The sequence below is a fragment of the Rhinichthys klamathensis genome, unplaced genomic scaffold (genome assembly GCF_029890125.1).
Source record: "Rhinichthys klamathensis goyatoka isolate OS25496 unplaced genomic scaffold, OSU_Roscu_1.1 h1tg000362l_1, whole genome shotgun sequence".
Lineage (NCBI taxonomy): Eukaryota > Metazoa > Chordata > Actinopteri > Cypriniformes > Leuciscidae > Rhinichthys > Rhinichthys klamathensis.
Window position 1 is genome coordinate 505,473 of NW_026606871.1, and position 14,047 is coordinate 519,519.

The window sequence follows — 14,047 nt, forward strand, 5'->3', positions numbered from 1 at the left end:
AGCAGCTAACCAAGCTCTCTGCTGTATGTGGTGTGTTGGAATTCGGTGAAAAATGACAGCACTATGTACATTCTCCTTATTTTCACAACCCTTTACGATGCACGCTTTAACCATTATTGTACACAAACTAGCTTCCAACAACCTGTTACTTCGTCAACTCCGCTCGAACTACTACTACCGGCGCATGTCACGTTGTATTGACGGAAATGTCAGAGGGAGGGGGAGAGGAAGCGGGAGCCGGTAAGAGGACTTTTCACGAGTGAAGATATTATTGCGCCAAGTCGAAGTGCTCAAAAGCAATTGTTATGGTATTCCGCCATACAATATAGTCATCAATTTTAAACGCTTAGAAAAGCGCAACGGTTTATTTTGTGTCACCAGCCCAGGTCAAGTTACACTACTCGAGTAACTGTGTTTACATAGGGAAAACGTGGAAGTGTTTGGTCGCTTCTCTGCTTGGCCCATATTTAATGCATGGGCTAAGCTAAGTGCTAACATAGTTTTGCGGCAATACAGAGCGATATAGTGCACGCACTGAGACGAGAGAGGTATGTATCAACTCGTCTTAGTTAAGGGAATAACATAGTTTAATAATAAAAACTGGTGGAGTATCCCTTTAAGGACATAATAAATGCAACGCAAGAAAACTGCGCACTCAAAATGTGTCTTCCAAGCAATCCTTTTTGCACCATTCTGTACTTGCATAGAGTATGATGTTGGCCAAACCATACAAATCAATCAATGTTAAACTCAGATGTTATTATTCATCTTACCTGGGTAGTTCTGCATCATGACGGAGGACATGCCTCTGTATCCAGGATGGTTGGGATCGTAGCTTTGTCCAAAAGGATATCCATGCATGTAATGCAGGTAGGGTTGGTGCTGTGTCAAGGGGGAGCTGAAAGGTATGTGGGCATTGGCCCGAGGATCTTTCCCTCCGCTTCGATGGTCCTCAGTGTTGGGAGGACATGAACCATCAGTTCCATCTTTACTATCTTCTTTGGAGCTGCTGTCTTTCGGCCTGGGCCTCTCCTCTTTGCCTTTTCTGTCTCGCTCCCTGTCTCGCTCCTCATCTGGCGGTCTCTGACTGTCAGAGTACTGGAAACAGAAAGAAGTTACAGTTAGGGTTTTTGAAAGGTAATGAAATTAGTTCACCCAAATGAGATCTGTGATTTTATTATTTTGATTTAAATTCTAACAATAATACTCAAAAGGCCAGATCTTGCGTTTTGCATTAGAAGACTTTAATTGGGCTTGTTTTTGTCCTGTTCAGACTCCCCGGTCTGAAATATATATAACCTATATAACATGAAGGGTTTCATTTGTAGGGAAATTATTCCTCTAGCTTGCAAACAGTGCTGTTGTTCAGTTCAAGAATCACATGTTTGCCTCACCTGTCTGTACCACATGGCTTGCTCCATACCCAGCCTGGCAGACTCTACACTTGCCTTGGAGTCATCCTTTCCATGATGGCCAGCTTCACTAAGCTTCATTTTAAGCCCCTCAGCCTGCTGTGGCTGTAGCTTGACCTCCTCCCCTTTAGGGATGATGACTGACTTGACAGGTTCGGAGGAAGTGTCTCTCTGCTTGCCAGTGGCCTGTGGCTTTCCCAGGTCTGAAAGGCTGGGGGCTTTTGTTAGGCCTGGAGGAACAGGGCCCTTCTGTTTCCAGTCCTCCTTTAGTGAGGTTTCCCTGTCCTTTACACCGAAATCAGCCTTTTTCTCAGCAGACCTGTGCTGCTCGGCCATAAGTCTCTGCCTCTCCTCATACTGCTGCCTGTAGGTTGGATTAGTGTTCATGAGGTGGTTGTGATAAACCTGGTCTGGGTATCCATATGGGGGTACATAGTATTGGTTGTAGTAGAGTGGCTGCATGTACATATTGGACCGCTGCTGAATGACCGAGGCTTGCTGCTGTTGGTGTGGGTGACTTGAAGCGACCTCAGCTTTGCGCTCATCCTGCACATCCACCTTTGCCTTCTCCTCTGGCAATTCTTGTTCATCTTCCTTCTTCAGTTTCACAGGTTGCCCGTCTGGTAGAGGCCCACTAGCAGTGGAGCTACCGGGGCTAGGGTGGGTGTAACTTGGAGAATAGTAGTTGTCATAGCTAGCATAATATGAAGATTCCTTAGAGGATGCCTGAGAGGGAAAGAGAGCCTTTTTCGCACTATCCCTGCCTGACTGATCTTCCGTCTTGACTTTGACCCCTTCCGCTTTGCCTTCCCCATCCTCTCCGGCATCAGATATGTCAGAGTATGCAGGACTATTCGTCTTAACCGAGGAGCTATCAGCCCCGTTCTGGGTGACAACGTGAAGAGGAGTGAGAGGCTGTCCGCTGCTATCCACACGACTGGCCACCCCGATGGATGGACTGGGGGCATTATCAGTGAAGCTGTATATCTTATCCGCCTCAGCCTTCATGCTAGCAAGGCGGCTTTGATGAGGGTCCGAGGAGCCATTAAGATGACCCTCACTTCTGCTTCCTGGGTCAGAGGATTCAGAATATGGACTTTTCTCCTCTTCGGTTTTCCCACTTTTTGCTGGGAGCTTGGGGCTGTCTGCATCCTTGGCCAAATCTTTCTTTTTCTTGTCCTTTTTCTTTTTGTCCTTGGAGCTGCTCAAGGCTGGATTAATTGGCGACAAGTCCCCAGCTACACCTAACTTAGACTGCATGCCTTTCAGCTGGGGACTCTTGGGGATACCCTGCAACAAGTTGGCCAACCCAGGGGGATGGTTGGGGCTCCCGCCACTGAATGGTGTTGGCTGCAGAGCATACATCTGCTGAGAAGGGATGGATGGAGCCATGGACCTGGAAGTTTTCATGTTCTTCTGGGACAGCTTGTCAGACTTGACATTGCTGTTGGGCTTTTTGGACTTCCTGTCCTCTATGCCATCATTGCTAGCCTCATCAGCAGTGACGCAAGGTCCATCCTCACAACCCTCCATTGGTGTGCCACAAACGTCTGCTTCAACATCACAATTCTTTTTCTTTGTCTTAGAGCCAAACTTTCCAGGAGAGGGAGATGGACTCTGAGCATCAAAGCCTCTTCCTTTAGGCGTGACAGACCGTGCTGGGGAGAGAGAGCCTTTCTGTGTAATTGACGCTCCGTTGCAACTTCCTGGCTCAGGGTGGAGAGAGGATTCTTCCCCATACTCGCTGTCCCCATCCATATCTAACTTAATATCATCGTCATTATGTGCACGAGCCTGATGGTACTTCAAGCCATTGATGTGCTTGTACTTCTTGTTGCAATTGGGATGTGGGCAGTCGATCAGTACAGGTGAGGGGCAGGTTCGGTCTAGTGGAGGAGGAAGGGACTCAGTTTTGATGATAGGAATTGGGAGTGCAGAAGAGGTCATTCCACCGTTTGAATTTGTGCGCATACGCTTATTGCCTTTAGAATCCTCAGAGCTGGAGTTGGGCTCCATGTCTGATGTAGGCTTGCTCTTGCGCTTACTGGCTGAGGACGGACTGGCTTTTATGTCCTCTGTGTTGCTGTTGGGCGGAGTCCTGCGCTCAGAGGAGTTTTGGCTTCCACGCCTACCCTTGCTGTTGGAACTTGCTCTTGTCTTGCTGTTGTTGCTGCCCTTATTATCAGACGAGTTGCTGTTCTCATTGACTGGGGTGTTGCTATTGGGTCGCATTCTTTTACCACGGCCACGTCCATTTCTCATTTCTAGGTCACTTGTGGGAGACTCGCAGAACCTTAAAGAAAAATTAACATTATTTATTAGACCTTCACAATTAACTTAATAATAATTAGCCATCATGACAAACACTAAATTAAATGCTGTCAATGGGTAAATTAGACCAAAATTGTTAAAAAATATTGAATCTGGCAAAAAAAAAAAAAAAACTAAAACATGCTAGCAGTTAAAATACTAAATAGTATGACATTTAGAATTGTACTTTAAACATTTAATACAGCATGCACTTTTACAAGTTACCACATTTAAATACTACTAAAAAGCTTAACATACCAAAATCACTCCTAAACAACAAATAAAAAATGGATATTCAATATAAAACTGATTTAAACTGTATTCTTATCACTTGACTTGGAGATGTGTGTGTTTTTAATAGTGTGCCTCATCCCTAAGGGTTATGATGTGATACACCTGGCTTACTGCTAGCATAGAGGGAGTAAGGGCAAGCGAAGTGGGAGGAAGGGAGGGGGGGCTCCTGGAGAAGAACACTTGATTTTCCTGATTTGAAAAGTTAAAACATTTCACGTACCTTGGAGGGGCCCAGTCATGACGTGTACAATCCAAAAGTGTTCCGACATACGTTTTGTTCCTCCAGGTAACGTTAACCACCAGCATACCTGTAAAAAACAAAGACGACAATTAATATAATGTGAGAATATCTCTGTTATCTTAGAGGCTCAATGAGACGGTAATAGTATAGAGTTATAATTCTAATGCTCCTCCAACTCATTCACAATATTTCACGCACAGTACTGGCAGAAGCCACAATTTAAATAGTTCAAATGGCATTTTGGAGACTCTCAAAGCAGCCATGCTATTTTTTTTACTGTGTACTTCATGATTACACCAGCTAAAAGCTGTAAGGAGCAGAGTGTGTCATTTCTGGGAGGAAAATTGTTTGATGGTGTCCTCCATCTGACTTTGCAGTACTGTGAGCTGCCTCTGCAAATGGTTTAGCAATTGTGTGAAAACAGCTGAAGTAAATGAAAATGTTTGTGGCTGGCAGTGATTCAGAGGCTTTGCTACAGAAGCTTGGAAAGGTAAGTGCTGGATATTTCTGTGATTTTACACTACCATAAAAGCAGGCAAAATCAATATTAGATTGCAATTAAATGCCCTTAATAGCTCATGAGAGGCAGTATAATAATGTTGTGTAACCTTGATATGGCGTCAGTCAGACTAATAAATGTATTTCGGATAAGCCTCTAGTATGTTAAGTTTTTAAAGTAACACATTTTATTTCGTAGAATGTTGCTTTATTCAAGGAGTATCATCAGTTTTTACTCAAAACCTTGTCTTGTTTTCCTCCATCCCAAACATTATAGTATGGGCATCAGAATGTGAGAGCTGAATTCATGACCGTTCCTTTGAAAAATGTCAATGGAGGTCATTCGAAGAGCACATTAGCGGGGCCCCTTCCTCTTTCACTTGCAGTCATTAGTGGTTCTCTGGCCACCTGTCTGAACCCAGACTAAATGAGGGTAAATGGCCGGCATTTCACCTCTGATGCTCTTCAGAAGCCAGAGTGGAACAAACAGAAGTCTGGCATGTGCACTGCTGCACTCTTACACTCCATTAAAAACATCTCTGTCAAGATTTACTAGCGGGGATTTAAACCCATACATTGTGCACATGTAATATTTAACATGCAAAACACTGACTTTTAAAATAAAACACAATACATAAAGAATTAAACAAAACAAAAGCTCACACACATATAAATAACACAAACTCCACAAAACAACAATAACAAAAATCTGGCTTAAAACAAAACAGCTTATTTTTTAACAGTTCTTATTTGTTCCCGCATCCTGGTCTAACTGGTTTAAAAGGAAACCAGCTAAGACCAGCAAACCATCTTAGGCTGGAATACGTTTTTTTTTAAGTCATGATAAAACAATTGCAGAAATAACATAAGACATGATGAACATGTATTTTTTTAAATCGTTCATCGTTACTTAAGCCTAGTGATATTTTAAAAATGGGGGAGTAGTCATCCAATATGTCCACCCAAACTTTCCATTTCACTAGGAAATACATGAGCACAGGGAAAAACATTATTGATTTTTAAAATGCATGCACTTCATTGACCTCATGATGAAATCCAAGAAGTGACAAATATGCAAATGAAAACAGAAAAGGTAAATGACACAATCAGCTATGTTTTGTTTAAACCAACAGTCAATTCTGGCAATAAAATAGCAATGGCTGATTGAGGTGGCCCTGGAAAGAGGGTTGAATCAGGATACTGGCACATGAGCCTTGCTGTTTGGCACGGGTGTGTTTGCTGGCACTGGGCCCTTCATAGTCTGTGGGTGAGGGCTTTCTGGGCTCTACTTCAAGAGCAATAAACTTTCAGAAGATTTAGGCCTGACATTTGGAGGCATCAGCATGCATGGCTTGTGAGAGTGGATGCCACACCAACACGACCCTGGTCAGCTTCCAGCGTCCTGCAGCGGGATTTGTGTCAGAGTGATGCCTAGAAATATTGCACCAATCTGCCTCTGACTGTTTCATCATGAACTGAGAGCTGTCTGCCCTTAACCTCCTGCCATTCTGGGATTCACGCACTGGGCTGAAACATGAGCAAGTCAATATGTCCATCCACAAATAAAAGGTTGCAGTGCACTAGATAAGATTTCCACACTGGGCTTTGGCTGAAATAAAAGCATGGCACTGTTGATTCGAGGAAGTCAAGAGAGGACACTGCGACTCAGCAACAACTCGATCTGCAATAAGTGGATGGAAGATGGATGCTCTATTACAAAGCCCAGCGAGCTACCTAAGCAACATTTGTTGTTTTCCTAGTAACGTTCCTGACACAAATGCCACTCTAAATTATGTTCTCCTACAAGATACCTTGTTGTTGCTGAAATCTAAGGTAGCACTGCATGCATCCACAGTGTAACTAAGGGAGATCCAACAAAAGTAGTGGACTGGCAACCACTGTTATGATGCCAATCAAGTCAGTTAAAGAGTTATGTTCTATATTAGGGCTGCACAATTAATCGCAATGAAACCACACGCGATTTGGAAAAGGCTGCGCAAATTTTAAAAAACGTATACGCAGTTTGTCAGTGCATTGCGGCTGATCGGAAGTAAATGCGGCTTCATCTGAACACCAGAGGGCGTCTCACGCAGACACGCCAAATACGCCCCGCCGTAGAAGTACAATAACATTCCAGGAAATCCCTATCGTGCATCATCGCTGTAGCTGAATAAACACAAGATTGAAATGCTTTGATTGATTAAACATGACTAATAAACACACGACTGCCTTATTCCGTGTAAGAAGCCACATCATCTCCCAGAAGGATGCTCAATTGTCGTTATGAAGTGAGTTTGGAGTAAAAGCATTAGGGCTGACTTCTAATATTCGAGGATTCGACGATTCGATTCGGAGAGGTCTGATTCGACTATGAACCTCATAGCCGAATAGTAGGGAAGTGTTTTGTAACCAATAGGGGTGTGACTGTTATTATATAACCGTGAGACCGACGGTTATAGTTGAACACCGTCATTAGAACTCTATAACCGCCAAAACCGTGCTATTAGAATATTTTTTACAAAAATGTTTTATCATAGAGAATGTTTAAATACTAATATATCATCTTACGAGGAATTTATCATCTCAACGGAGGCGGAGTTAGTGGTGCTTCAGAGGCTGCTACTGCTGGAGATGATTCGGGAGAGGTCTGTGCACCTTTACCGATCAGAGCGCGCGCTGACACGGAGTAAAGACTTGTTTATACTCGACGCGTCCGCACGAGCGCGAAGGTGTGCGCGGCATAAATGACGCGTTGGGTGCGGAAGACCCCATTTCGCTTGGCTGTGTGCACGGCTTTTTTTTTGGTAACAGCGCGCGCGACGCCGCATCCGAGGATGAACAACTTCAAGGCGAATCTACCCAATCATGTAGGCTACGTCTCACCGCACCGGCACGCAGTTTGCGCGTCTAAATTGCAAAGTTCATTGCAAAGTTTTTTTGTTAAGGTTTTGTTTACTGTGTGTGATTTATTTAAAACAAAGCACGTTCATTGCAACGTTTTTTTTGTTTTGTTTTTTTGTTAGGGATTCATTTAATGGAAAGCACATTCACTTCTAGTTGTCTTGCTGTTCATTTTAAATAAACGTAGATCGAGTTGTCCTATAACAGACGAACAGTTATTCAACCGAACGTCTAGCTGCTATCTAAAAAAAAGAAAAAAAAAAGGTTCGACTATCAGTCAACTACGGCAAAATCTAACGAATCAGATTCGACTATGAAAATCCTTAGTCGAAAACAGCCCTAAAAAGCATGTTATTAAATGTTGTCTTTTGTTGGACAAGATTCATAAATGCTTCTCATGTTTGGAAAGATGTTTGACGCGTGGTGCTTTTAATGCACGTTATAAGTGACTCAAACTTCAAATTTCAAAATCGCGATAAGTCAAATCGGTTTAAGTGCGATTACATGTAAATTGTGAAAAGCCCTATTCTATAGTATAAATATGGGTTGTATGAATTAAATTCAGATGTGATTCATCAGCCATGTTGTTACGGTCACGTGACCAACCAGCGTCACTTACTTCAATTCATAAATCCCCTCCCGTGGCCTCATGGGATAGTAAAGTGTCCATCGAATGCACACTTCAGAATCTCGCCGGAAGCAGTAGGCCATCCGGAGACTTTTCGTCTAATGTTTTTTGAATGCTATGTATTCGGACATACTACTCTTTTGGCGTACTGTTATTTGCATACTATATAGTAGGGAAGTATTTTATTTTGGATGTAGCGCAGGTCTTACGGCAGGGCTGGGCAAATCTGGGATGTGTCCGAAATTGCCCCCTATTCCCTTAAATAGGGCACTATTTAAGGGGAAAGCCATTTGTAGTAATGTCTGAAACCATAGTTTGAGTGCACCCATTCAATCCCTCAATAACGCGTGTACAACCGATGTACGCTCAAATCAAACTAATGTAGTGAATAGTGATTGAGGGTATACGCTGATTTCACGCTGCCGCCATTTTGGAAATCGAAAGCGAGGCTCCGGTGGGAAGAACCCCGGAAGTACAGATAAACAACAATGCCTTGGACTACCAACCTGAAGCTGCTGCCGCGATTTACACTATTGGATGTTAATATCCAATATAGGGTATGTATATAGTTCGTTCCTGCTTCTTTTTTTACGTTCTGAATTATAAAAAAAATGTTTTATTTATAAATTAATTTCACTGTATATAGTCTAAAGTATGAAAGAAATGTATGTACATTTTTAGAATAACTAATTTCTACATTAACACAACAATACGCCATCGCATTCGCGACTCTCCTATGATTAAAAGCGACACTTCCGGTTTTCTTCCCACCGGAGCGATTTCAAAATGGCGGCTGCGTGAAATCAGCGTATTTGGGGGCATTTCGGATACAGTCTTGACCTTCAAGATCCACTTCCCTGCAGTGTAGCGCCAACCCGGATCAAACTCACCTGCCGGTAGCTTTCTAGTAATCCCGAAGACCTTGATTAGCTTGTTCAGGTGTGTTTGATTAGGGTTAGTGCTAAATTCTTCAGGAAAGTGAATCTTGAGGGCCAGAGTTGCCACCAGAGGTATCTTATGCTGCGTTCAAGTAATGTCGGAAAGATACACACTGTCAGTATTAGGACTTAGGAAGTTATCCTTATGAGAAGTGTGGGTGGACTGTCTGCAACGTCTTTAAGAGAGTGCAGCACAGCGGAAAGACATCTCAAAGTGTGTGAGAGATGTGTTCCCTGCCACGGGATCTTGCTGCTCTACTTTCCACCCACACAAAGTGTCACCACGATACAGATCTGCCCAACACCCTGATGAGAAAAATAACACATCAAAAGAAGATGCACTATGCACACCAGTGGAACCAGCTCTCGCATCCCAAAGAGAAAGAGAGAAAGTGTATAACACCAGCACAACAAAGGTTGCCTCTCTAAAGTGAAAGAGCAGATGATTGGAGCCCTGTGTTTGAGACCCATCCTGGAAAAACAGATCCGAGCTGATGTTGTGGAAGTGTGGCACTGGTTGGGAAGGGCTGTCAATGGACACAAACGGATTTGTTTTTCTCTCCTTCTTGACCCTTCAACTGCGTTCTCTCTCCATGTCAAAGACACACACACACACAAGAGTGGCCACAGAGGAGCAGGGTGAATCAGACACACTGTGCCCATGGCAAGAGGAATAGAAAACACTTAGACAGCCAATGCGCTGTGAATGTTGATGAAGCAGGCCTTTATGTGGCGGGACTGGGAGGATGGCAGAGAGTGGGCGGCACGTATTCCACTGCCTACCCATAGCCTAGATTATGCTCTCATTTAGGGATTTGAAGGAAATTTTTCCTTTTCATTTCTCAGACTGAGGCTGGTGGAGAGCAGAACTCACTGACATTTCTGCAGTGGGCTATGATAAGAAGGGATATAAAAAAAATAAATAAAAAAAAATCAAACCTACAGAATCTGGACAAATCCAGGTAGAATCAATTAAATTGCAAGCGTGAGGTACCGTCCACGGCTCTGCATAACAATCACTACGAGGCAGGTGTTTTAAAATAAGATATAGATACATGTACTTTATTGATCCCTGAGGAGAAATTCAGGAATAGACTAATATGTAAATTAGGACAGGAACAAATTATTATTTTGGTATTTGTGCACTGTAAGGATTACTCTTATAATTACTCTTGAAATCTAACAGAATGAGCAACTTTTACAGGCTTATTTATTTAAGTAAAATTACAATAATATATTTTTCATTTATATATATATATAACAATTAATACTAATAACGATAGATCAAGATATATGCTTTTCTACACCTATATTTTCAAAGGTATTTCAGCTCTTGTATACATTTGAAGCATAAATGTTTAGGAAATAACTAGCGCTGTTCTGACACACACCAGGAAGCGTACGCACAGAAAGCCGGCTGTCACACAGTTCAAGTACTGAACCAAGTTCTCTTATTGAGCTTTAACTGTCAAACACATACAAGGTTTATATAAACACAGTCGGTTATATCTTAAGTGAATGTAAACAGTTCGGATGTGTATCTGTATATTGGATCCGTGCCTGAGGTGACACCAGCCTAATATACCTGCTGACTTTGTGTCAATGTTTATCAAACCACAAAAAAACAAAGAAAATCACTCACTGAGTAACTTCAGTAGCATCAATGTATATTTAAAGATGTCAATGCAGTTTTATTTGAATATTCAAAACAGACCTTGCTGAAAAAAATAAAGCACTGTTTATTTATTTTGTACCTTATATTGTATTTATTCTATTATTTGACATTTGCATCATTGTTCTTATTTTCAACAAAGATAAAATAATGAAATGAGGTGAAAGAAGATTTTGTCCCACACCTACTTTGGCCTGTCATTTATGTTTTTTGTTACTTTTTAAGGCAAATTTCCTAAAATAGGGGAATTAACTTGGCTGTACTGCTCAGTGACATGCAAAAATAGCTGATTGTGATCCTGCCTGAAAAAATAAATAAATAATTGCGATATGATATTTTTGCCATGTCACCCACCCCTAAATCAAAACATATTCCAAACACAGTCAATTTCTCTCTGGATTCTAAATTGTTTTTGTACCCCCATCACATCAAAATGGACCGTTTTTATTAATCTCAGTAACTGTTGTTCAAAAATACCATTGTAACTTGCTGCTAGTTGCTGGAGGCTGACAAAATATTTAAGCATCTTAAATCTACTCTTAATTGGTTTCTTAACCAATTGACCAATTAAATTGAACAAGTTTATATGCATATAATCCAGTGAACAACTAAAATGGTACACAGAAAATAAATGAATGAAGCAAGCATATACACTACCGTTCAAAAGTTTGGGGTCGGTATGATTTTAAATACTTTAAAAAGAATTCTCTTCTGCTAACCATGGCTGCGCTTATTTGATTAAAAATACAACAAAAATCAGTTATAGTATTAAATATTATTCCAGTGTAAATCAGCTGTTTTCTGTGTGAATATATAGTAAAGTGTAATTTATTCCTGTGATCAAAGCTGAATTTTCAGCATCAGTGTCAGTGTCAGTGTCTTCAGTGTCAAATGATCCTTCACAAATCAGTATAATATGAGGATTTGATGCTCAAGAAACATTTATTATTATTATCAATGTTGAAACAGTTGTTGGTCTGTCAGTTGTACAGTTTTTTTTTTTAGGATTCTTTGATGAATAGGAAGTTCAAAAGAACAGCATTTGTTTGAAATAGAATCTTTTGTAACATTATAAATGTCTCTTTACTGTCCTTGATAAATAAAAGTATTGATTTCTTTCCTCCAAAAAATAAAAATAAAATTCTCACTGACCCCAAACTTTTGAACGGTAGTGTATATAGCACTTTTAGATACTACAAATAGACACATTCCTGTTTATATCTGGTGTTTTAATCTGTCTCTTTTGTCCGCTTTTGACCACTTCTGTCCTGATTTCTTCAAGGGGAGGGTCTATGGGGGAGTAAATGTATGGGTTTTTTCAGATCTTTAGATCTACTGGACGAAATAAGCTCACGCAATTTACATATGAACGTGACAGAACAGAGAGCATCAGCTTTAGTTTCTGCTCTGACAGACGCAAGACCAGCCGAACGCTGCGAGTGTGTGTTAGAGATCAGGAATGCTGAGAGAACATTGTGTTTGGTACATTTTTCATCTTCAAACCAAACTTCGACCATCACACATTCGACCACATGAGCGTTTACACTACGAAAGCAATCCGGTCGAATGTGTTTTCCACTACCTCTGGATGTGGTCGAAAGTGGACAAGCTCAAAATATTTTAGACCCTTTACATCTGTATTTAGCGTCGTCCACTTGTGATCCGATCGACCACAACGCTTCTTAATACCAGGTGTAAACAGGGCCAAAGTGATTTAGAACGGGATCAGGGAAATCTTCAACCACCACCAGTTTGTATGCATACAAACATCATGGTTGGCTTGTTTTTATCATTCCACTTGGAAACAAAGACACTACATTGATACAATGAGCTCTGAGGAACAACTAATCACTGGATTTCCCAAAAAGTAACCAGAATTTTGCTGGAGAAAACTAGATACACATGAGCATGTGTTATATCTGTGAAATAATAAAGAAAAAGTCCAAATTTTCTTTACAACCAATCACAGACACTATTTAAATCATCTTTTCCCCCTGTTGTTCAAATGATATAATCAATTTCAGTTGCCTTTAAACACTATACAAAAACAACACAAACCAGGTTATCCGCTTCACGTCAGTCAGACTCTCTCTTCCTCTCAACGTGGGCAGCTCTTGGCCAGAGTTTACACTGTCAGTCCAAATCCGATTATTTGTGTATCCGACTGAAATATCGGATCCATATGGCAGAACCGTATGAGGCTGGTATGAGGCTTTTTTCCACATTTGTCTTCTCCGCCGGTTTCAAAATATGTCTCGATCATTTTCTGCTTGTTCGGCACTTTGCAACAACACAGCATTGTTTCGGCAGTGACTTTCAGCATGTTTCCTACAACAACATCTGATGTTTACATTTTACGTGACGTGAGAAAGTCTCGTAAACCACGCGAAATCCGATCTGAGCAGTCAGACTAAAGCGGATTTCCAGTAATGCGATTTGAATAGGATTTCAAACCACATATGGATGTAGCTTGAAACAGATTTTTGCTGTTCACATTAGCTAATTCTGATCGGATTTCAATCGGATATGCACAAAAATCGGATTTGGACTTAGAGTCTGAATGTAGCCTTTGCCACAAGTTCAACCAAAAAAGTCTGGCTCATCAAATCTCGCAACCTCATCTTATAATCACACATGGCCTTGCTACAGTGCGTTTTCTTACCGTCCTCAGTTTCTTGCCACACGATGCCCTCCAGGTTGACGCTGGTGCCCGGCTCACAGGGTCCCAGGCACTCCGGCTCTGTGGACAGGGCCACATCTGATGTGTTGACGGCCACCGAGCGCGTGCGCACCATAAGCTGCTCACAAGGTGAGGCGATATCACTGTTTCCCATAGAGGAGAGGAGGTGAAGCGGCGGAGGAGCCGGGGTGGAGACCGGAGACTCCATCTAAAGAGAGAGAGACAAAACAAGGAAGATAAGTGACAAGGAATTTAAAGGTGCTGTATGTAACTTTTTCACTCTACTAAAGCATACCATAATATGTTTAAATATATTGAGGAAACATGCTAATTTCACATACTGGTTTCTCTGAAAAACCCTTCTATGGCCAGTTATTTTACATTCAAATGTCCGTTTCCGTGTGAGAAACAACAATCTCTGATATTTTGAATTGGACTGCAGTACCCATTTCCACCACTAGCTGTCGTTCTTA

The 14,047-nt window shown here is 41.6% G+C and overlaps 1 protein-coding gene across 2 annotated transcripts in view; it reads right to left on the reverse strand.

Annotated features, from left to right (window-relative positions):
- Nucleotides 1–14,047, reverse strand: part of znf609b (zinc finger protein 609b) — a 73,811-nt gene that overhangs the window by 3,882 nt on the left and 55,882 nt on the right. For both annotated transcript variants that reach the window (XM_056233184.1, XM_056233186.1), the window contains exons 3-6: nucleotides 13,557–13,782; nucleotides 4,237–4,324; nucleotides 1,395–3,705; nucleotides 774–1,098 (exon numbers count right to left, since the gene is read on the reverse strand). In XM_056233184.1, coding sequence (XP_056089159.1) covers nucleotides 774–1,098; nucleotides 1,395–3,705; nucleotides 4,237–4,324; nucleotides 13,557–13,782 — 2,950 coding nt within the window. The remainder of the gene's footprint in view (nucleotides 1–773; nucleotides 1,099–1,394; nucleotides 3,706–4,236; nucleotides 4,325–13,556; nucleotides 13,783–14,047) is intronic.